Genomic DNA, 23,089 nt, shown 5'->3' on the forward strand with positions numbered 1-23,089 from the left:
ATAGTAGGCCCAAGTATTTATTAAAAACACAGCAGAGGGTTGTTTTTTTTAACAGATATATTTAATATTTCTTGCCACTAACATTGCACACAATTTGAACGGTAACACTGTCCTATGAACATTTTATTAAGTGACTCTCTGGAATACCACTAGATGGAGCCCACATACCACAGGGTGAGAATCACTGCCATATAGCAACCAAGAGTGAACATTTAAACTGCATAACTTACATTCTTGAAGCAGAAGTTGGAGAAGGTCAAATCTACAATAGCACAATTACTGAAAAAAAAACTCATCATTCCAATGAAAAGTGATGTTTATTTCAGTCAGGCTAGTCGAAAAAATGTAAAAAAATTAAAATAGTACAACAAAGTACATCATTTTACAAATACTCAAAATGGAGGTCTGACATATTTGAACAGTCAAATGAATGGAAAACATGTCACAGTTACAACAAAAAAGGCAACACAGTACATAGAATGCATGATCTTGGTATAAGTGTACAGCACACACTTTACAAAACTGGACTAGAAAATTCTCCCAACACCCATGGAATAGTAGGTCATTTTTGTATTTGTATTTTCTCAAAAAGAAGGATGCGAGTGTGTTGCCGTGGGTGGTTTCTACTACGGTACAGATGGTGTGCCAAGCGTCATACTGAGGCTACCGTATGCCAGACGCTAAAAGTAAGACAATGTGAGCTCCCTTTGGTGGATAAATACTAAGAACAACATGTTTTGTGATGAACCCTGTCTACAGTCAATCATCTCCATGGTGTTTGCCTGACAGTAACAGACTGAGCTGGACTTGTTCCAATGGAATCGGACAAAGTACACTACAAAAATCCACGAGAACAATAACAATAATAATTCTGTTTGTTATATTTGCCCCCACGGCTTCTGGCAAGTCAAAATAGATCATTTGGCAAAATGCAGATAATTAGCTGAGATGCAACTGCCCAGAGCTCCCATGGAGACAGCTGTTGCTATGGTTACCACATGCTCTCCTGTCTCCAAGACATATTTATGTGTGAGCCAAGCCTTCGCAGGCAGCTTGGCGGCTCACTTCAACTGATCTGAGGTCTGTTTTGCTTCCATGTCGACGGAGACTTCGACTGCTTGAGCTCCAGACTTGGAAAGTGTCCTTGAGAAGAGCGCTGTGATGTGTGACCGAGGGGCTGAGACTAACTAGTTGGTGCCATGTCACTCGGAGGCCGGGTTCTGGTTCTGCTGGTATATGGAGGCTTTCTCCTTGAGCAGAGCCAGGCACAGGTGGCAGCTCCAGCTTCCTGCAATCAAACAAAAGACCAGTACGATGCAGGATGTTGTTAGAATATTTCAACTTAATCAAACAAACATAAGACGAGTACGATGCAGGATGTTAGAATATTTCAACTTGGTCAAACAAACAAAAGACGAGTACGATGCAGGATGTTAGAATATTTCAACTTAATCAATCAAACAAAAGACGAGTACGATGCAGGATGTTAGAATATTTCAACTTAATCAAACAAACAAAAGACGAGTACGATGCAGGATGTTAGAATATTTCAACTTACCCTCGGGTGGTTCTGTCATGGGAGGAGAAAGGCAGTACATGTGGTAACCTCGGTCACAGTCGTCACAGAACAGCAGCTGGTCCTACACACAAATATTACATATTATATTACATATTATATTACATATTATATTACATATAACATCAGCTGGTCCTACACACAAATATTACAAGTCATTCTTTCACTTCTAAAGAGGATGTTTGCAACTTTTGAAGGTGAAAATAGAAGAAGAAGATCACCGACTAGCTTCTGTTCCATGAGTGGATTTAACAACAACACATCTTCAAATGTTCTTTTCTCCACACAATTCTATTCAATAAAACACCTCAACACTTTTTACCCTCCGCCTTCAGACAAGATCTGATAGCTCAGTTACAGCTCATCTTATTACCTATTCTGTCTTTTATGTTATTACCTATTCTGTCTTATATGTTATTACCTATTCTGTCTTATATGTTATTACCTATTCTGTCTTATATGTTATTACCTATTCTGTCTTATATGTTATTACCTATTCTGTCTTATATGTTATTACCTATTCTGTCTTATATGTTATTACCTATTCTGTCTTTTATGTTATTACCTATTCTGTCTTATATGTTATTACCTATTCTGTCTTATGTTATTACCTATTCTGTCTTATGTTATTACCTATTCTGTCTTATATGTTATTACCTATTCTGTCTTATATGTTATTACCTATTCTGTCTTATATGTTATTACCTATTCTGTCTTTTATGTTATTACCTATTCTGTCTTTTATGTTATTACCTATTCTGTCTTATATGTTATTACCTATTCTGTCTTTTATGTTATTACCTATTCTGTCTTTTATGTTATTACCTATTCTGTCTTATATGTTATTACCTATTCTGTCTTATATGTTATTACCTATTCTGTCTTATATGTTATTACCTATTCTGTCTTTTATGTTATTACCTATTCTGTCTTATATGTTATTACCTATTCTGTCTTATGTTATTACCTATTCTGTCTTATGTTATTACCTATTCTGTCTTATATGTTATTACCTATTCTGTCTTATATGTTATTACCTATTCTGTCTTATATGTTATTACCTATTCTGTCTTTTATGTTATTACCTATTCTGTCTTTTATGTTATTACCTATTCTGTCTTATATGTTATTACCTATTCTGTCTTTTATGTTATTACCTATTCTGTCTTTTATGTTATTACCTATTCTGTCTTATATGTTATTACCTATTCTGTCTTATATGTTATTACCTATTCTGTCTTATATGTTATTACCTATTCTGTCTTTTATGTTATTACCTATTCTGTCTTATATGTTATTACCTATTCTGTCTTATGTTATTACCTATTCTGTCTTATGTTATTACCTATTCTGTCTTATATGTTATTACCTATTCTGTCTTATATGTTATTACCTATTCTGTCTTATATGTTATTACCTATTCTGTCTTTTATGTTATTACCTATTCTGTCTTTTATGTTATTACCTATTCTGTCTTATATGTTATTACCTATTCTGCCTTTTATGTTATTACCTATTCTGTCTTTTATGTTATTACCTATTCTGTCTTTTATGTTATTACCTATTCTGTCTTATATGTTATTACCTATTCTGTCTTTTATGTTATTACCTATTCTGTCTTATATGTTATTACCTATTCTGTCTTATGTTATTACCTATTCTGTCTTATGTTATTACCTATTCTGTCTTATATGTTATTACCTATTCTGTCTTATATGTTATTACCTATTCTGTCTTATGTTATTACCTATTCTGTCTTATGTTATTACCTATTCTGTCTTATGTTATTACCTATTCTGTCTTATATGTTATTACCTATTCTGTCTTATATGTTAATACCTATTCTGTCTTTTATGTTATTACCTATTATGTCTTTTATGTTATTACCTATTCTGTCTTTTATGTTATTACCTATTCTGTCTTATATGTTATTACCTATTCTGTCTTATATGTTATTACCTATTCTGTCTTATATGTTATTACCTATTCTGTCTTATATGTTATTACCTATTCTGCCTTTTATGTTATTACCTATTCTGTCTTTTATGTTATTACCTATTCTGTCTTTTATGTTATTACCTATTCTGTCTTTTATGTTATTACCTATTCTGTCTTTTATGTTATTACCTATTCTGTCTTATATGTTATTACCTATTCTGTCTTATATGTTATTACCTATTCTGTCTTATGTTATTACCTATTCTGTCTTATATGTTATTACCTATTCTGTCTTATATGTTATTACCTATTCAGTCTTTTATGTTATTACCTATTCTGTCTTTTATGTTATTACCTATTCTGTCTTTTATGTTATTACCTATTCTGTCTTATATGTTATTACCTATTCTGTCTTATATGTTATTACCTATTCTGTCTTATGTTATTACCTATTCTGTCTTATATGTTATTACCTATTCTGTCTTATATGTTATTACCTATTCTGTCTTATATGTTATTACCTATTCTGTCTTATATGTTATTACCTATTCTGTCTTATATGTTATTACCTATTCTGTCTTATATGTTATTACCTATTCTGTCTTATATGTTATTACCTATTCTGTCTTATGTTATTACCTATTCTGTCTTATGTTATTACCTATTCTGTCTTATATGTTATTACCTATTCTGTCTTATATGTTATTACCTATTCTGTCTTATATGTTATTACCTATTCTGTCTTATGTTATTACCTATTCTGTCTTATGTTATTACCTATTCTGTCTTTTATGTTACCTATTCTGTCTTTTATGTTATTACCTATTCTGTCTTATGTTATTACCTATTCTGTCTTATGTTATTACCTATTCAGTCTTTTATGTTATTACCTATTCTGTCTTTTATGTTATTACCTATTCTGTCTTATATGTTATTACCTATTCTGTCTTTTATGTTATTACCTATTCTGTCTTTTATGTTATTACCTATTCTGTCTTTTATGTTATTACCTATTCTGTCTTTTATGTTACCTATTCTGTCTTTTATGTTATCACCTATTCTGTCTTATGTTATTACCTATTCTGTCTTATGTTATTACCTATTCAGTCTTTTATGTTATTACCTATTCTGTCTTTTATGTTATTACCTATTCTGTCTTTTATGTTATTACCTATTCTGTCTTTTATGTTATTACCTATTCTGTCTTTTATGTTATTACCTATTCTGTCTTATGTTATTACCTATTCTGTCTTTTATGTTATTACCTATTCTGTCTTGTTATTACCCATTCTGTGTTTTATGTTATTACCTATTCTGTCTTTTATGTTATTACCTATTCTGTCTTATGTTATTACCGTATTTTCCGCACTATAAGGCGCACCTAAAAACCACAAATTTTCTCAAAAGCTGACAGTGCGCCTTATAACCCGGTGCGCTTTATATATGGATAAATATTAAGATTAATTTTCATAAAGTTTCGGTCTCGCAACTTCGGTAAACAGCCGCCATCTTTTTTCCCGGTAGAACAGGAAGCGCTTCTTCTTCTACGCAAGCAACCGCCAAGGTAAGCACCCGCCCCCATAGAACAGGAAGCGCTTCTTCTTCTACTGTAAGCAACCACCCGCCCGCGTAGAAGAAGAAAAAGCGCGCGGATATTACCGTTTCATTTCCTTTGTGTGTTTACATCTGTAAAGACCACAAAATGGCTCCTACTAAGCGACAGGGATCCGGTTCATGAAAAGACGCAATCTCTCCATCCACACACGGATTACTATTTCACAGCAACTGATATTCCTGTGAACCGCACTGTGGATACAACGGGAGCACGTACGGTGAATATTCGCACCACAGGGAATGAGAAGTCATCCTTCACTGTGGTTCTAGCTTGCCATGCTAATGGCCAGAAACTTCCACCCATGGTGATATTCAAAAGGAAGACCTTGCCAAAAGAGACCTTTCCAGCCGGCGTCATCATAAAAGCTAACTCGAAGGGATGGATGGATGAAGAAAAGATGAGCGAGTGGTTAAGGTAAGTTTACGCGAAGAGGCCGGGTGGCTTTTTTCACGCAGCTCTGTCCATGTTGATATACGACTCCATGCGCGCCCACATCACGCTGGTTTTAATATATTATTAAAGTTTGACTGACCTATCTGACTGTTTTTTTGACATTCCTTTAGCGCAGTTAGATGCGGCTTACAACACTGGGCGGCTTATAGGTGGACAAAGTTTTGAAATATGCCGTTCATTGAAGGCGCGGCTTATAACCCAGGGCGCCTTATGGTGCGGAAAATACGGTACCTATACTGTCTTATGTTATTACCTATTCTGTCTTATGTTATTACCTATACTGTCTTATGTTATTACCTATTATGTCTTCTGTTATTACCTATTCTGTCTTATATGTCTTAAGTTGCACCAAGTCAAATTCCTAGTTTGTGAAGCCGTTGTCAATAAAAAGTCATGTGATTGTGAATAAAGAATTGCTTGGTTGTCACTCACACGGTGTCACATATGAAAAAGCATTCAACTAAACTTTGCTAAATGGTTATCACACACAAACTAATGAGTGTGTACGCCTTTTAAATCCTATGCTACATGATGTGCTGAAAGAGGGCAAGATATAATGCTTAGGAGAGATAGGCATGTGGGTGTTTGGGGCGACTAGGGGTCAGCACGTCACAGTAGTTTGAGGGTCGGCACGTCACAGTAGTTTGAGGGTCGGCACGTCACAGTAGTTTGAGGGTCGGCACGTCACAGTAGTTTGAGGGTCGGCACGTCACAGTAGTTTGAGGGTCGGCACGTCACAGTAGTTTGAGGGTCGGCACGTCACAGTAGTTTGAGGGTCGGCACGTCACAGTAGTTTGAGGGTCGGCACGTCACAGTAGTTTGAGGGTCGGCACGTCACAGTAGTTTGAGGGTCGGCACGTCACAGTAGTTTGAGGGTCGGCACGTCACAGTAGTTTGAGGGTCGGCACATCACAGTAGTTTGAGATATCTGTTGTTGTCCAGCAGTTCCATGAATCCTGTCTTCCGGAAAGCTGGGACCACAGTTGAGACTGATATATACCCGCCCAGGCATTTAGGATCCACTGGCAGATGTTGGCGTATGTCTTAGTGAAGATGTGTTCTCCTTCGGTCATCCATTGTTCCCATGTTGTTGGCAGTCGTGCTTTGAATGGCCTGTTGACAGCAATATCCAGCAGTTGGAGTTCTTTGGTGAATCCACCCGGAATGATGGCTAGTGTTGTATTAGTGTGCAAGTGTTGTATTAGTGTGCTTCACTTGTGTGATGTGGGTGTGCATGGAGTCGTATATCAACATGGACGGAGCTGCGTGAAAAAAAAAGCCACCCGGCCTCTTGGCGTAAACTTCCCTCAACCACTCGCTCATCTTTTCTTCATCCATCCATCCCCTCCAGTTAGCTTTTTTGATGACGCCGGCTGGAAAGTTCTCTTTTGTCAAGGTCTTCCTTTTGAATATCACCATGGGTGGAAGTTTAGCATGGCAAGCTAGAACCACAGTGAAGGACCACTTCTCATTCCCTGTGGTGTGAATATTCACCGTACGTGCTCCCGTTGTATCCACAGTGCAGTTCACAGGAATATCAAAAGTCAGTGGAACCTCGTCCATGTTGATCATGTGCTCTGGCCGCATCTTTTCTTCAGCTATCTTGTTTTTACAATATGCACAGAAAGTAGCCAGCTTTTCTTGAAAGTCTTTAGGCAGTTGCTGTGAAATAGTAGTCCGTGTGCGGATGGAGAGATTGCGTCTTTTCATGAACCAGAAACACCAAGAAGCACCACCTTTAAAATCATCCAAGTCAAGTTGGCTAGCTAGCGCTGTTGCCTTACTTCATTCCAATACTGACACTTCTGTTGCCTTCATTCCAATAGTGACACTTCTGTTGCCTTCATTCCAATAGTGATGGTACTGACACTTCTGTTGCCTTCATTCCAATAGTGATGGTACTGACACTTCTGTTGCCTTACTTCATTCCAATACTGACACTTCTGTTGCCTTCATTCCAATAGTGACACTTCTGTTGCCTTCATTCCAATAGTGATGGTACTGACACTTCTGTTGCCTTCATTCCAATAGTGATGGTACTGACACTTCTGTTGCCTTACTTCATTCCAATACTGACACTTCTGTTGCCTTCATTCCAATAGTGACACTTCTGTTGCCTTCATTCCAATAGTGACACTTCTGTTGCCTTCATTCCAATAGTGATGGTTCTGACACTTCTGTTGCCTTACTTCATTCCAATACTGACACTTCTGTTGCCTTCATTCCAATAGTGACACTTCTGTTGCCTTCATTCCAATAGTGATGGTACTGACACTTCTGTTGCCTTCATTCCAATACTGATACTTCTGTTGCCTTCATTCCAATAGTGACACTTCTGTTGCCTTCATTCCAATAGTGATGGTACTGACACTTCTGTTGCCTTACTTCATTCCAATACTGACACTTCTGTTGCCTTCATTCCAATAGTGACACTTCTGTTGCCTTCATTCCAATAGTGATGGTTCTGACACTTCTGTTGCCTTACTTCATTCCAATACTGACACTTCTGTTGCCTTCATTCCAATAGTGACACTTCTGTTGCCTTCATTCCAATAGTGATGGTACTGACACTTCTGTTGCCTTCATTCCAATACTGATACTTCTGTTGCCTTCATTCCAATAGTGACACTTCTGTTGCCTTCATTCCAATAGTGATGGTACTGACACTTCTGTTGCCTTCATTCCAATACTGATACTTCTGTTGCCTTCATTCCAATAGTGACACTTCTGTTGCCTTCATTCCAATAGTGATGGTACTGACACTTCTGTTGCCTTCATTCCAATAGTGACACTTCTGTTGCCTTCATTCCAATAGTGATGGTACTGACACTTCTGTTGCCTTCATTCCAATACTGACACTTCTGTTGCCTTACTTCATTCCAATACTGACACTTCTGTTGCCTTACTTCATTCCAATAGTGATGGTACTGACACTTCTGTTGCCTTCATTCCAATAGTGATGGTACTGACACTTCTGCTTGCTGCTCTCTGCTCAACAAGCCACTGTTCCAGTTTGTCCTCCAACTGTTGTCATCTTGCTTTGTTCCCTCAGAAACTCTGTTGTGTCTTCTTTACTTGGCGCAGGTCATCTTGTTGCTTCCTCCACCTACGCATCATTCATTCATTCATTCATGTTCAATTCTCTCGCTGCGGCTCTATTTCCGTGTTCTTCTGCGTGACTTATTGCCTTGAGTTTGAATTCTGCGTTGTATGCGTGTCTCTTAGTAGGAGCCATTTTGTGGTCTTTTTGTACAAAAACACACACATGAAATGAAACGTAATACCCGCACGCTTCTTCTTCTACGGGGGCGGGTGGTTGCTTATCGTAGAAGAAGAAGCGCTTCCTCTTCTGCGGGGAAAAAAGATGGCGGCTGTTTACCGTAGTTGCGAGACCTAAACTTTATGAAAATGAATTTTAATATTAATCCATATAAAAGCCGCACTGTCAGCTTTTGAGAAAATGTGTGTTTTTTAGGTGCGGCTTATAGTGCGGAAAATACAATACTGTAATATTGTACATGATAATTGGGATTTGTTATATATCGTGTATATTATATAAAAATATAATATATCATTACTATATACGGTATATGTAATATGTCAATATTACATACATGTTATATTTATATTGCTACTATGGTACATTTTTTGTCTACTTTATACCTGTATTATCCTTTCCATAGTGATCTACTGTGTGGAACAATTTCCCTTGCTTGTCTAAGTCTAAAAGTGACTTTGGCCTGCAGTCACCTTTACCAGCTGCAAACAGGATGTGGCGAAGGACAACTATATTACAATACTCACTAGGCTGCAGAGCATGTTGCACAAGTAATATTGAAGGCCGAAACCAGGCCACAAACAAAATCTTGTTCAGGGCCACAAAAAGCCGAGGGCCGGCCCTCCATATTGTATATATAAGGGTTATACTTTTCCACCTTCAAGGTGCTCAAAGTGCTTGGACATTATTATCACATTCACACATTGATGGCTGCCATGCAAGGCCCGAACCACCAGCCATCAGGAGCAAGGATGAAGTGTCTTGCCCAAGGACACAACGGACCAGACTGGGATCGAACCTGGAACCCTCAAATTGCTGGCACGGCCGTTTTTAACATCCGAGCCGCGCTGTCCTTACATTGAATGACTTCTGGAGCACGATACAGTTTGACATGTCTGGAAACACGACCAACGAATAATTCATGTATCAATCTATTTTTCATAAAGTATAGTGTTCAAGTCTACTGCATAGTTGGATTGTTTATATACGTACAGAATATGCACTTTTTTTCACATGCAAGGTAGAAAATAGCCCTTTTAAGAGGGGTGAAGGAATGTTAGGAAAGATGCTCACGTCATTCTCCGAGGTGCCACAAACGTTGCAGCACTTGCACTCGATGCACTGCCAGCGGTAGGTCTTGACAGCGGCCATCATCACGGGCGTGAACTGCAGACACGTGGGGTGGCCTGCAGGGAGTAACGCCATCAGTCACAAGCAAGCAGCAAGTAGTGATCGGGACAATAGGCCCGTCCATACCCGAACGGCCGCAGTCTGAACAGGACACCAGCTCCTCTGAGTGGCCAGTTTTCTGATTGATGGTAGAGTCTCCCAGACAGAAATCGCAGTAATCGTTGGGCAGTGCCAGTCCATTTGGACCCTTCTTATTGGCTACACAGGAGGAAAAGACATCATTTCAAATGCATTGAAGATGCAATTCCAACAACACTAAATGTTGAACTATCTTGATATGTCACCTCATTGTGTGCACTGCACATGCACAATCTAACACTAACAATTAGTGCACTGCATCAAACTGATAGGTAGGTTGGTGGCCTTAGGAGCCATGAGGGGAAGCAAAATATTAGAAACAGCTCAACTTCAAACACAATGAACATATTGTTCAATGAATACAGTGCCTCTCTTCATCAAGGTTCCTCTTTTGGAACTTTCCAATAGATGCAACCTAAAGAATAGCAACATTTTCATGATAATTATGACAATTATGGAACTATAGCTGATAATGTGAACTGAGATGTGACAACAATTTTTCATGTACAAAAGAAAACAATGCAATGGTTTTGTTGGGATAGAAAAAAAACTAGTGTTATCTTTTTAAGCAGCTTACTATCGCAAACAGGGTGTAGTTCTTGATCATCTGAAAATCTAATCAAATCAAGGCCAATTAGGCCAGAGCAAAAAGATGAAGAAGTGACCCTCCTCATGGAAACACACACATGCAAGCCCACGCCCCTCGTTTTCTTCTCCTCTCAGCACTCACTCTTCTGCTCCTCAGGCTGGCGAGGAGTGGGTGGTGCCTCCATCTCCTCGCGGTCCTCGCCCTCCTCCTCCGCCAGGTGAGAATGTGTATAGTGGTAGCTCAGGCCCGGACGGTTCTTGTAGCGCTTCCCACAGACTGACACACACACACACACACACACACACACACACACACAGTTATAGACAGGGTTATAGTGATGGTGGAACTACCAGAGCCATGAAAGTGTCACATTCATTTCCCACTTTAACCTAAATAGACATCACACGTATTTTCTCAGGTTAATGGCCAGTAGCAAGCACAAACAGCGCTGGCACAGTAGCAAGCACAAACAGCGATGGCACAGTAGCAAGCACAAACAGCGATGGCACAGTAGCAAGCACAAACAGCGATGGCACAGTAGCAAGCACAAACAACGCTGGCACAGTAGCAAGCACAAACAGCACTGGCACAGCAGGCTGCAGACAACAATTACAAAGCACAAAAGACATGGCGGAGGAGGCGGGAAAAAAGCTTCCAGCCAAGCATCTTTCTCTACTTCAGTTCCAGTCTTACAGGTCACATGATGCAAACTGTTACTGTTGTTCAATAGGAAAAGCAAAGCTTTGTTGCTGCGTACACAGGCGGTAAGACGAGTATTTTGACTTACTGTCGCAGGCGTAAGGTTTGTCTCTTTCCTCCAGAGCTGCAGCTGCAGCCTCACTTTTTTTCTTGCCATTCTTGTCACTGCGACCCTTAAGAACCCAGTAAAGGTATTTCACATTAGGGATGAGCAATATGTCCGAAAAATCTATATCACGATATATTTTAGCCTCCTACGATAACCATATACAGTGCATCGGAAAAGTATTCACAGCCCTTCATTTTTTCAGCATTTGATGCCAAAGCCTTTTTCCAAAATGGAATAAATTCATTTTTGTCTTTAAAATTCTACAGACAAAACACCATAATGACAATGTGACATGTTTTTATTAAAAATGTTTGCAAATGTATAAAAAACAAAACAACAACATAAATATTTACAGCCTTTGCTCAATACCTTTGGCAACAATTACAGCCTCAAGTCTTTTTGAATACGATGCCACAAGATTGGCACACTATCTTTGGTCACTTTCCCTCTATCGTGACTTGTCTCCCAGTTCCTGCCGCTAAAAAACATCCCCACAGCATGATGCTTCACTGTAGGGATGGTGATGGGCGGTGCATGTTCCTCCAAACATGGTGCCTGGCATTCACACTAAAGGGTTCAATCTTTGTTTCATCAGACCATCACAATATATTATTTGGCATGTAAATGACGATTGATCCATTTAAAAATGAGTTACAAAAGCTCCTAATTTAGCTGCTAAAGTATGCGGCGACATAGTCTATCATTTCCAGTTGTAATATTTTCTCAAAACTATTAATAATCTACTTGCTGATTTACTGTTATTATATGGTTATTTTCTCTTGTAACCATATATTAACATGTCTTCTGTAACAATCACTTATTGTTCTGTTCTTTGGATAGTTTTGGGTGATACTACAAATTTGGATATCCATTCAATACCAAGTAGTTACAGGTCATACCAATGCTAATACTGATATTTAAAATAGTTAAGATCATTGAATGATTTAACTGTTTGCGACCCACTTTTTGGAAGTACCGAGGACTAGAGTTAAAAAATGGGGTGCATTTTTGCACCCAGGTCATGGAACTCCCTCCCCCTGAGTTGCGAGCCATTACGGAGCGAGACGCTTTTAAATCTCAACTAAAAACCCTTTTTTGTTTTAAACTGACTTTTAACCATTAATTGCCTCATGTGTTTTTAGATATGAAGGGTTTTTAACTGTTTTAATATGCATGGTTTTACTTGCTTTTAACGTCTTTCTCCTGTAAAGGCCTTTGTGATGTTGTAATGTGCTAACAAATAAACCTTGATTGATTGATTACGTTTTTGATCACTATTCTAATCAGACAAAAACACAGGATGGGGAGGTAAGAATATCACTTGAATATTAAAATAAATTCCCAAGTACCGGTACCTGTTTTTACATACAATATTTTGAACAAATTAAAGTCAATAGTGTAAAATAACTAAACATTAACAAAAACTACCATTTTTTATTTACATCCTTTGGTTTTTGCTCTTGAAGTCCTCCCGTGTCCAGGGACTTTCCCCCCCCGAGTTTGTAAACAATAACGACAAAATGTTTTGTGATAATATAAAATATTGATCTGATCACTGTGGTATCAACCATATTACTACCACTATTGTTACTGTCAATATTTGTATTGATCCGCACACCTCATTTTTACATGCAAAGGCTCTAGCTTAGCGGTTAGTATGGCTTGTTGTATCCTCCTCCAGTGTGTAGTGTAGTGTAGTATGTTCAACTATTACTGGTCCTACAGTGATATTACTTGTAAATAAACAGTTTATTTGCCACCTGTGAAGCAGGGATTGGGGGCTTGGAAGTAACTTAGCACTGTGGGAGGATGTTAGCTGCCAGCTTGCTACACTGTGGTTAGGACTCCTTTGTTTGCTTGTTGCTGTCAAATGTGTGAACGCAGCTAAAATGTGTCATCAACATTCATTATCACGATATGACAATAGTATTAAAAGCTCTATAGTTGGCCAATTGTATGTTATTAATACCGTCTATACCGTGCAACGATGTTACATCTTGCAAAAAAGTATAACTTTAGAGCTTATATTCTCTGAAGAGCCCACCAGTTTAGAGAGTTGGCACTCACTTTGGATTTGCTCTTGCCTCTCCTCTTTGGGGTCTCATCCTCAAAGTCTTCATCGTCTAAGTCATCCAAATAGTCCTCGTGGTCCAAGACTCTCTGCAGTGAGAAGATATAGATTCAAAGTGAAACTCAATGACTTTTCTTAGCACTTTAAAGATCGATTTCAGTTTTAATCAACACCTTGCATACTCACGTTATACACATTATACTATGTTTAAAGGAGCCCTCTTATGCAAAACCAACTTTACTTACTTATTAGCACCTGTTTTTGTGTATTTGGATTATGCATAAGTCCCGGAAATTTGAAATCAAACCATGAAAGTATAGCAGTGATATTTATAAAACAATACTTTCTCCAAACGAGCCGTATGGAATTTGCCCAGCTTTTTTCCCCCCAAATTGTGACATCAGCAGATATTTTCCATATACCCAAAGAGAGCTTTGCGCAAATCCATCATTGTAGTCCAACGTGGTAAATAAGCTCCTTCTTTTTCTTGTTGTGGGGCAGACTGACTTGTACATGCTCATGCATCTTTTACTGTTGTCATTTCTAATACAAAGCAGCATAAAGTTCTAACTTATATCTGTCAGTAGACGCCACAAGGAAGCGCTCATGGCTGCCGGGGAGAAGACGCAATCGAAACTGAGGCAGGTAAAAAAGACCGCCCACAAAACAGCGCATCCTGAAGAGATGATCAGAAAGTGGCTAGAAGATGGTCTGACCATTTTGACCATAGAACCAACATTGCATTTTATGTAAACCACAGGGAAGTGTTTTAAATGTAGAAAAAAAGTAATCATATGAAAAGGTAATATTTTAGCATAGACAGAAAATAACTGTTTTGTAATATCAGAGAAGAAATGGAAGAAACAAATATTTTATGTACACATTTTAATTGATGCCCTAATCTAGCAAGCAACTATTCAGTCAAATAATTAGCTGTAATATATTTTATCCAACAATTTTAATCGCAAATTTACAGTATTTCTAAAATGTCATAAAAATGCAATGGAGAAGTACGTTTACCCTGACCTTGCGAACACGCCCGGAGGACGTGTGAGTGGCTGTTGAGCTAGCGGGAGGCTCCGGTGTAGCTGCATCGTCCTCAGGACCACGAACGTCTGCCACGCCACTTCTCCTGTCCAGAGGCTCGCCCTTCAGTAAGGCCTCCAGACTGCTGCCGTCCACCGCCCCTATGGCCTCTCGCTTCAAGCCCAGGTCTAAATCTGCTGCGCACACACCAGCTAAAGTTAAGTCACCACACACACACACACACACACACACACACACACACACACACACACACACACACACACACACACACACACACACACCAAATGATAGTTTGAACAGGTCTTTCATAAAATAAACATCTGACGTTTCTGTAAATACCAGCTTTGAGAGGTGGGAAAGCCAATCGCGGATCCTCGGGTGGATGAGAGCGTCGTTTCTTCCTCCAGCGACGAGCTGGGTAAGTGTACAGCTGACCTGGAGCTACACCTGACCGACATAGTAAAGGACCAACAGTTGGCATATTTTGACGAGTGTGCACTGTAGGGCTGCACAAAAAGAAGTAAAAACACCATCGGCCAACTATTTTTCTTTTCTCTCACCGTACTGGAGTACTAGTTACAATTCATCACATCGTGGGAGAAGCGATCACCATTCTTTATTATGCATTGTGGAGTGACCAAGCGTGCTTTGTTTTCATTTGTTGGGATTATTTTGTCTTTCTATTCATTTACAAAAAAAAAGAAGAACAAGACAACAAGGAATCTAGTAATAATAACTGTAAGTTGTGTAAAAACAAAAAGAAATGGCCCTGGGAACATGGCGCGTGTGAAAGAAACATTGTTTCAGACAATCGCGATCTTCATTTTGAGCAAGAAAATAGTGATTCACATTCACAATCATGCTGCCCGAGTGTACTGTACTTGGTGTGTACCTGTGCTTCGATGTCGCTTCTCCATCCAGATGTAGCAGTTGGACTGAGCCACACCGGTTTGCGAGTCGAGGAAGGGCATGAGGATGCTGCGTTCAGCACACAGTCGGGCATTGTAGCTGTGGCACTGCTCCATGGCATCTCGGTAATATTGCTCCCCTAGCCTGAAACACAATCATAACATGAACTGTATTGGCCAAACTACAATTCGTATTACAACTCATTGCACATATTACAAGGCAGGCTCAGGTGTGGTTCATTTGACCACAATGTGTGTAGTTTCACCCATCCCATGATGTAGATAAACACAGTAAAAAATAATACACCACTGCAATGTACAACAAGGATGGTAAACACTGATGCCGGTAGCACGTTGCTTAGTAACACGTTCATCTAATATGATGTCTTTTTTCATTAACGGCAAATCTAACGCGTTACTATTTCCAAACCAGTAGTCAGATTAAAGTTTATTTAATCCATGTCACTGTGCGTTACTATTTTTTTATTTTCCCTTGTAAAAATAAATTGTTTTTCTTCTTGCCGTCTTGGAAAATGACGTCACGTAGGCGACACGTCACGTTTTTAGCATGAGGAGAACACGTGTGCGACACCGAAGTAAACAACAATGGAGGCCGGAGAGAGAAGCGCGTTTTCAAGTTGGAAATAGTCTTTATTTGGAGTTAAAGAAGTTGGTCGGGCAGTATGTAGTGGAGGAAATGCTGCCCTTAAGCACAGTTGACTCGCCCTGGTTTCGTGCCATTATAAACAAGATCCTCGCTACGATCAAGGCGGACTTGCCTCACAGAACATCCTTTTGGTCATACCTGGAGATGGAGCATGCACAGATGGAGAGCAACCTGAAAGCTGCACTGGATGAGGAATAGACTTTCTGACAAGAGGTTTGAGAGGGTTAACCCTAACCCTAACCCTAACCCTAACCCCTAACCCTAACCCTAACCCTACAACCACTGGTTTACTCGCCCCACGCCACTCATAACTAGATTATAACAATGCAACAATGAGAGCTAACATGTGGTGTTATACAATGTTTGACTCATAACTAGATTATAACAATGCAACAATGAGAGCTAACATGTGGTGTTATACACTGTTTGACTCATAACTAGATTATAACAATACAACAATGAGAGCTAACATGTGGTGTTATACAATGTTTGACTCATAACTCGATTATAACAATGCAACAATGAGAGCTAACATGTGGTGTTATACACTGTTGTGTAAAAGCACGCCGAGCTGCTCTGATGTTGTGAACAACAGGTTCAGTGTCCATAAAAAAAGTTCAACATAATTTAAGTTACATTTATATTTGCAGGTTTTGCCATTGCAGTATTAACAGTCAGGTTAAAAAGACAGTATTTATTCTATTTTTATAAAAAACATAATTTATGTCAACTGCTGTAAAGAAAAACTGGTTGTTTTATATACAGTATATATATATATATATATATATATATATATACAGTATATATATACACAGGTAAAAGCCTGGATCTCAGGAAACAGAGTGGACCGACACCAGCAGATGACATGGCACCCCAAACCATCACCCAACCATGCAAATTTTGCATTTCCTTTGGAAATCGAGGTCCCAGAGTCTGGAGGAAGACAGGAGAGGCACAGGATCCACGTTGCCTGAAGTCTAGTGTAAAGTTTCCACCATCAGTGATGGTTTGGGGTGCCATGTCATCTGCTGGTGTCGGTCCACTCTGTTTCCTGAGATCCAGGGTCAACGCAGCCGTCTACCAGCAAGTTTTAGAGCACTTCATGCTTCCTGCTGCTGACCTGCTCTATGGAGATGGAGATTTCAAGTTCCAACAGGACTTGGCGCCTGCACACAGCGCAAAATCTACCCGTGCCTGGTTTACGGACCATGGTATTTCTGTTCTAAATTGGCCCGCCAACTCCCCTGACCTTAGCCCCATAGAAAATCTGTGGGGTATTGTGAAAAGGAAGATGCAGAATGCCAGACCCAAAAACGCAGAAGAGTTGAAGGCCACTATCAGAGCAACCTGGGCTCTCATAACACCTGAGCAGTGCCAGAAACTCATGGACTCCATGCCACGCCGCATTAACGCAGTAATTGAGGCAAAAGGAGCTCCAACCAAGTATTGAGTATTGTACATGCTCATATTTTTCATTTTCATACTTTTCAGTTGGCCAACATTTCTAAAAATCCCTTTTTTGTATTAGCCTTAAGTAATATTCTAATTTTGTGACACACGGAATTTTGGATTTTCATTTCTGGCCACTTCAAATCATCAAAATTAAATGAAATAAACATTTGAATGCATCAGTCTGTGTGCAATGAATAAATATAATGTACAAGTTACACCTTTTGAATGCAATTACTGATATAAATCAAGTTTTTCAAAATATTCTAATTTACTGGCTTTTACCTGTGTGTATATATATAAATATATATATATACATATATATATATATATATATATACCGTATTTTCCGCACTATAAGGCGCACCTAAAAACCACAACTTTTCTCAAAAGCTAACAGTGCGCCTTATAACCCGGTGCGCTTTATTACGATTAATTTTCATAAAGTTTCGATCTCGCAACTTCGGTAAACAGCCGCCATCTTTTTTCCCGGTAGAACAGGAAGCGCTTCTTCTTCTACGCAAGCAACCGCCAAGGAAAGCACCCGCCCCCATAGAACAGGAAGCGCTTTAAGCAACCACCCGCCCCCGGAAGAAGAAGAAAAAACGCGCGGATATCACCGTACGTTTCATTTCCTGTTTACATCTGTAAAGACCACAAAATGGCTCCTACAAAGGACAAGGATCCGGTTCATAAAAAGACGCAATCTCTCCATCCGCACACGGATTACTACTGTATTTCACAGCAACTGATATTCCTGTGAACTGCACTGTGGAACGGGAGCACGTACGGTGAATATTCGCACCACAGGGAATGAGAAGTCATCCTTCACTGTGGTTCTAGCTTGCCATGCTAACTTCCACCCATGGTGATATTCAAAAGGAAGACCTTGCCAAAAGAGACCTTTCCAGCCGGCGTCATCATAAAAGCTAACTCGAAGGGATGGATGGATGAAGAAAAGATGAGCGAGTGGTTAAGGGAAGTTTACGCGAAGAGGCCGGGTGGCTTTTTTCACACAGCTCCGAAGGCGAACACACCTTCACTAAGACGGGCAGACAGCTCCGGACGACATACGCCAACATTTGCCAGTGGATCGTAAATGCCTGGGCAGATATTTCGGTCACAACTGTGGTCCGAGCTTTCCGGAAGGCAGGATTCACAGAACAACAGCGACACTGACTCCCGATGACTTCGACGAGACGGAACCGGCCATTTTGGATACCACGCTTGCGCAACTTTTCAATTCGGACACCGAAGACGAAGAATTCGAAGGATTTACGAATGAAGAATAACTTCAGAAGGTGAGCGCTATGTTTATTTTGTGTGTTGTGACATTAACGTTCGAGCAACATTATGTTACTATTGCTCTACACCATTTTGAATTTTACTATGTTTGTGATTGCACATTTGCGTACATTTTGGGACAGAGTTGTTAGAACGCTGGTTTTCAATATATTATTAAAGTTTGACTGAACTATCTGACTGTTTTTTTGACATTCACTTTAGCGCAGCGTTTTTTTGACATTCACTTTAGCGCAGCGTAGGCGCGGCTTATAGTCCGGGGCGGCTTATTGGTGGACAAAATTATGAAATATGTAATTCATAGAAGGTGCGGCTAATAATCCGGTGCGCCTTATAGTGCGGAAAATACGGTATGTATATATATATATATATATATATATATATATATATATATATATATATATATATATATATATATATAGTCTTGTTCACGAGTGAGGGAAGAGTGGATGGTGAGATGGACAGGCGGATCGGTGCGGCATCTTCAGTAATGCGGACGCTGTATCGATCCGTTGTGGTGAAGAAGGAGCTGAGCCGGAAGGCAAAGCTCTCAATTTAGCGGTCGATCTACGTTCCCATCCTCACCTATGGTCATGAGCTTTGGGTCATGACCGAAAGGACAAGATCACGGGTACAAGCGGACGAAATTAGTTTCCTCTGTTGGGTGGCGGGTCTCTCCCTTAGAGATAGGGTGAGAAGCTCTGTCATCCGGGGGGAGCTCAAAGTAAAGCCGCTGCTCCTCCACATGGAGAGGAGCCAGATGAGGTGGTTCGGGCATCTGGTCAGGATGCCACCCGAACGCCTCCCTCAGGAGGTTTTTCGGCCACGGGGAAGACCCAGGACATGTTGGGAAGACTATGTCTCCCGACAGGCCTTGGAACGCCTCGGGATCCCCCGGATGGAGCTGTACCAATTAGTCTGGGCTTCCCTGCTTCGGCTGCTGCCCCCGCGACCCCACCTCGGATAAGCGGAAGAAGACGGATGGATGGATATATAGATAAAACAAGTATTTATGTCCAGTAAAGAAAGACTGTCATTATTTATTTTGTTAATATGTAAAACAAATAAAATATTTATGTTAAGTGCAGTTGATGTTAAATAAAGTGATTATTGGCAAAACCGCTTGTCATTTTTATGTTGAGGCGGCGGGGTAATGTCGGTAGCTGCATCGCTGAATGTAACTAATAAAGTAACTTGCAATCTAATTTAGTTACTTTTAAAATCAATTAATCGATAAAGTAACTAAGTTACTTTCTAAAAGGAGTAATCAGATTAGTTTTTCAAGGTAACTGTGGCAACACTGATGGTAAACAACTAGCCCTATGTGCAGCTAGCTCTATTGGAAGTGGTGTTGGTAAACAACTAACCCTATGTGCAGCTCTATTGGAAGTGGTGTTGGTAAACAACTAACCCTATGTGCAGCTCTATTGGAAGTGGTGTTGGTAAACAACTAACCCTATGTGCAGCTCTATTGGAAGTGGTGTTGGTAAACAACTAGCCCTATGTGCAGCTCTATTGGAAGTGGTGTTGGTAAACAACTAGCCCTATGTGCAGCTCTATTGGAAGAGGTGATGGTAAACTACTAACCCTAACCCTAGCTCTATTGGAAGTGTGCATTTAGTGGTTGGATAAATGTGCTAAAGGTTGCCAGATGGTGATCAAGGTTGCCAGATGGTGCTAAAGGTTGCCAGGTGGTGCTAAAGGTTGCCAGGTGGTGCTAAAGGTTGCCAGATGGTGCTAAAGGTTGCCAGGTGGTGCTAAAGGTTGCCAGGTGGTGCTAAAGGTTGCCAGGTGGTGATAAAGGTTGCCAGGTGGTGCTAAAGGTTGGCAGATGGTGCTAAAGGTTGCCAGATTGTGATAAAGGTTGCCAGATTATGATAAAGGCTGGCAGATGGTGCTAAAGGTTGCCAGATTGTGATAAAGGTTGCCAGATTATAATAAAGGCTGCCAGGTGGTGATAAAGGTTGCCAAGTGGTGCTAAAGGTTGGCAGATGGCGCTAAATGTTGCCAGGTGGTGCTAAAGGTTGCTAGGTGGTGCTAAAGGTTGCCAGATGGTGCTAAAGGTTGTTAGGTGGTGCTAAAGGTTGCCAGATGGTGCTAAAGGTTGTTAGGTGGTGCTAAAGGTTGCCAGGTGGTGCTAAAGGTTGGCAGATGGTGCTAAAGGTTGTTAGGTGGTGCTAAATGTTGCCAGGTGGTGCTAAAGGTTGTTAGGTGGTGATAAAAGTTGCCAGGTGGTGCTAAAGGTTGTTAGGTGGTGATAAAAGTTGCCAGGTGGTGCTAAAGGTTGTTAGGTGGTGATAAAAGTTGCCAGGTGGTGCTAAAGGTTGGCAGGTGGCGCTAAATGTTGCCAGGTGGTGCTAAAGGTTGCTAGGTGGTGCTAAAGGTTGCCAGATGAAAACACTATCCCCGCCTGAACAAAAGGTTGATTGTTAGCCTCTCGTCAATACAAATCTAATACATGTTTATTAGCAGGCAGCCAACTGGCAATGTAGACTGAATGTGCCTTTAAACGCAAGCAGGGCGGTGAAGTGAGTGTTTGTGAAGTGTAAGTTACTAACTTAACTCCTTACTTGGCTTCCATTTGTCCGCGGCTAACAAGCTAACATGCTAACCTTAGCACCGAAGATGATCTTATTCTCTTGGCACATCGTTTGTGTTCCAAGACGTCTGTGGGAGCGTTGTGTTTTCCCCAAAGTCAACAGAGACCTAATTGTTGCGCCAGAATATTATTGGAGCGACATGAAGGAAATAAAAAAGGCAAACTTACACTTTCACAACACTGTCGACGGCCGCCGCCATGTTTGGTTCGTGCGCCTGTGGAGAGTGCCAGTGCGCGTGCGCAGAGTGCTCGGCGCCGCCAAAGCAATGCGGCAGACAATACTTTGTCTTTATTATTCAATACATTATTCAATCTTTATTATTCAATACATCATTCAATCTTATGCACAACTCAATGCGGCAGACAATACTTTGTCTTTATTATTCAATACATTATTCAATCTTTATTATTCAATACATCATTCAATCTTATGCACAACTCAATGCGGCAGACAATACTTTGTTTTTATTATTCAATACATTATTCAATCTTATGCACAACTCAATGCGGCTTCTGCATACACACGAAAGTGACTGCAAGGCATACTTGATCAACAGCCATACAGGTCACACTGAGGGTGGGTGTATAAACAAGTTTAACACTGTTACAAATATGCACCACACTGTGAACCCACACCAAACAAGAATGACAAACACATTTCGGGAGAACATCCGCACCGTAACACAACATAAACACAACAGAACAAATACCCAGAATCCATTGCATCCCTAACTCTTCCAGGCTACAATATACAGTACACCCCCGCTACCACCAATACACACATATATGTATATATATATATATATATATATATATATATATATATATATATATATATATATATATATATATATATATATATATATATATATATATATATACAGGTAAAAGCCAGTAAATTAGAATATTTTGAAAAACTTGATTTATTTCAGTAATTGCATTCAAAAGGTGTAACTTGTACATTATATTTATTCATTGCACACAGACTGATGCATTCAAATGTTTATTTCATTTAATTTTGATGATTTGAAGTGGCCAGAAATGAAAATCCAAAATTCCGTGTGTCACAAAATTAGAATATTACTTAAGGCTAATACAAAAAAGGGATTTTTAGAAATGTTGGCCAACTGAAAAGTATGAAAATGAAAAATATGAGCATGTACAATACTCAATACTTGGTTGGAGCTCCTTTTGCCTCAATTACTGCGTTAATGCGGCGTGGCATGGAGTCGATGAGTTTCTGGCACTGCTCAGGTGTTATGAGAGCCCAGGTTGCTCTGATAGTGGCCTTCAACTCTTCTGCGTTTTTGGGTCTGGCATTCTGCATCTTCCTTTTCACAATACCCCACAGATTTTCTATGGGGCTAAGGTCAGGGGAGTTGGCAGGCCAATTTAGAACAGAAATACCATGGTCCGTAAACCAGGCACGGGTAGATTTTGCGCTGTGTGCAGGCGCCAAGTCCTGTTGGAACTTGAAATCTCCATCTCCATAGAGCAGGTCAGCAGCAGGAAGCATGAAGT

The 23,089-nt window shown here is 39.9% G+C and overlaps 1 protein-coding gene across 2 annotated transcripts; it reads right to left on the reverse strand.

The window, feature by feature from the left end:
• Positions 1–298: 298 nt before the first annotated feature.
• On the reverse strand, positions 299–21,814 carry dpf2l (D4, zinc and double PHD fingers family 2, like). Of its 2 annotated transcripts, none has more exons than XM_061927726.2 (11): positions 21,737–21,814; positions 15,536–15,696; positions 14,983–15,090; positions 14,623–14,819; positions 13,593–13,685; positions 11,505–11,589; positions 10,859–10,993; positions 10,117–10,248; positions 9,934–10,046; positions 1,559–1,640; positions 299–1,288 (listed from the first exon to the last, which is right to left on the reverse strand). In XM_061927726.2, the coding sequence occupies exons 1-11, from the start codon at positions 21,766–21,768 to the stop codon at positions 1,203–1,205; spliced, it is 1,224 nt and encodes a 407-aa protein (XP_061783710.2). In that variant the 5' UTR covers positions 21,769–21,814; the 3' UTR covers positions 299–1,202. The 2 variants fall into 2 exon arrangements, with proteins under 2 accessions (XP_061783710.2, XP_061783709.2); XM_061927725.2 differs by having other exon boundaries at positions 14,623–14,834.
• Between the last annotated feature and the right edge of the window lie 1,275 nt (positions 21,815–23,089).

Source organism: Nerophis lumbriciformis, linkage group LG35 (assembly GCF_033978685.3).
Source record: "Nerophis lumbriciformis linkage group LG35, RoL_Nlum_v2.1, whole genome shotgun sequence".
Lineage (NCBI taxonomy): Eukaryota > Metazoa > Chordata > Actinopteri > Syngnathiformes > Syngnathidae > Nerophis > Nerophis lumbriciformis.

Coding starts and splice junctions, on each gene's coding strand:
- dpf2l (XM_061927725.2), bottom strand. CDS start 21,768: ATGGCGGCGGCCGTCGACAGTGTTGTGAAAGT. Junction 15,091..15,535: donor GAAGCGACATCGAAGCACAG/GTACACACCAAG, acceptor TATGTCGGTCAG/GTGTAGCTCCAGGTCAGCTG. Junction 1,289..1,558: donor CATGACAGAACCACCCGAGG/GTAAGTTGAAAT, acceptor GTTTGATTGCAG/GAAGCTGGAGCTGCCACCTG.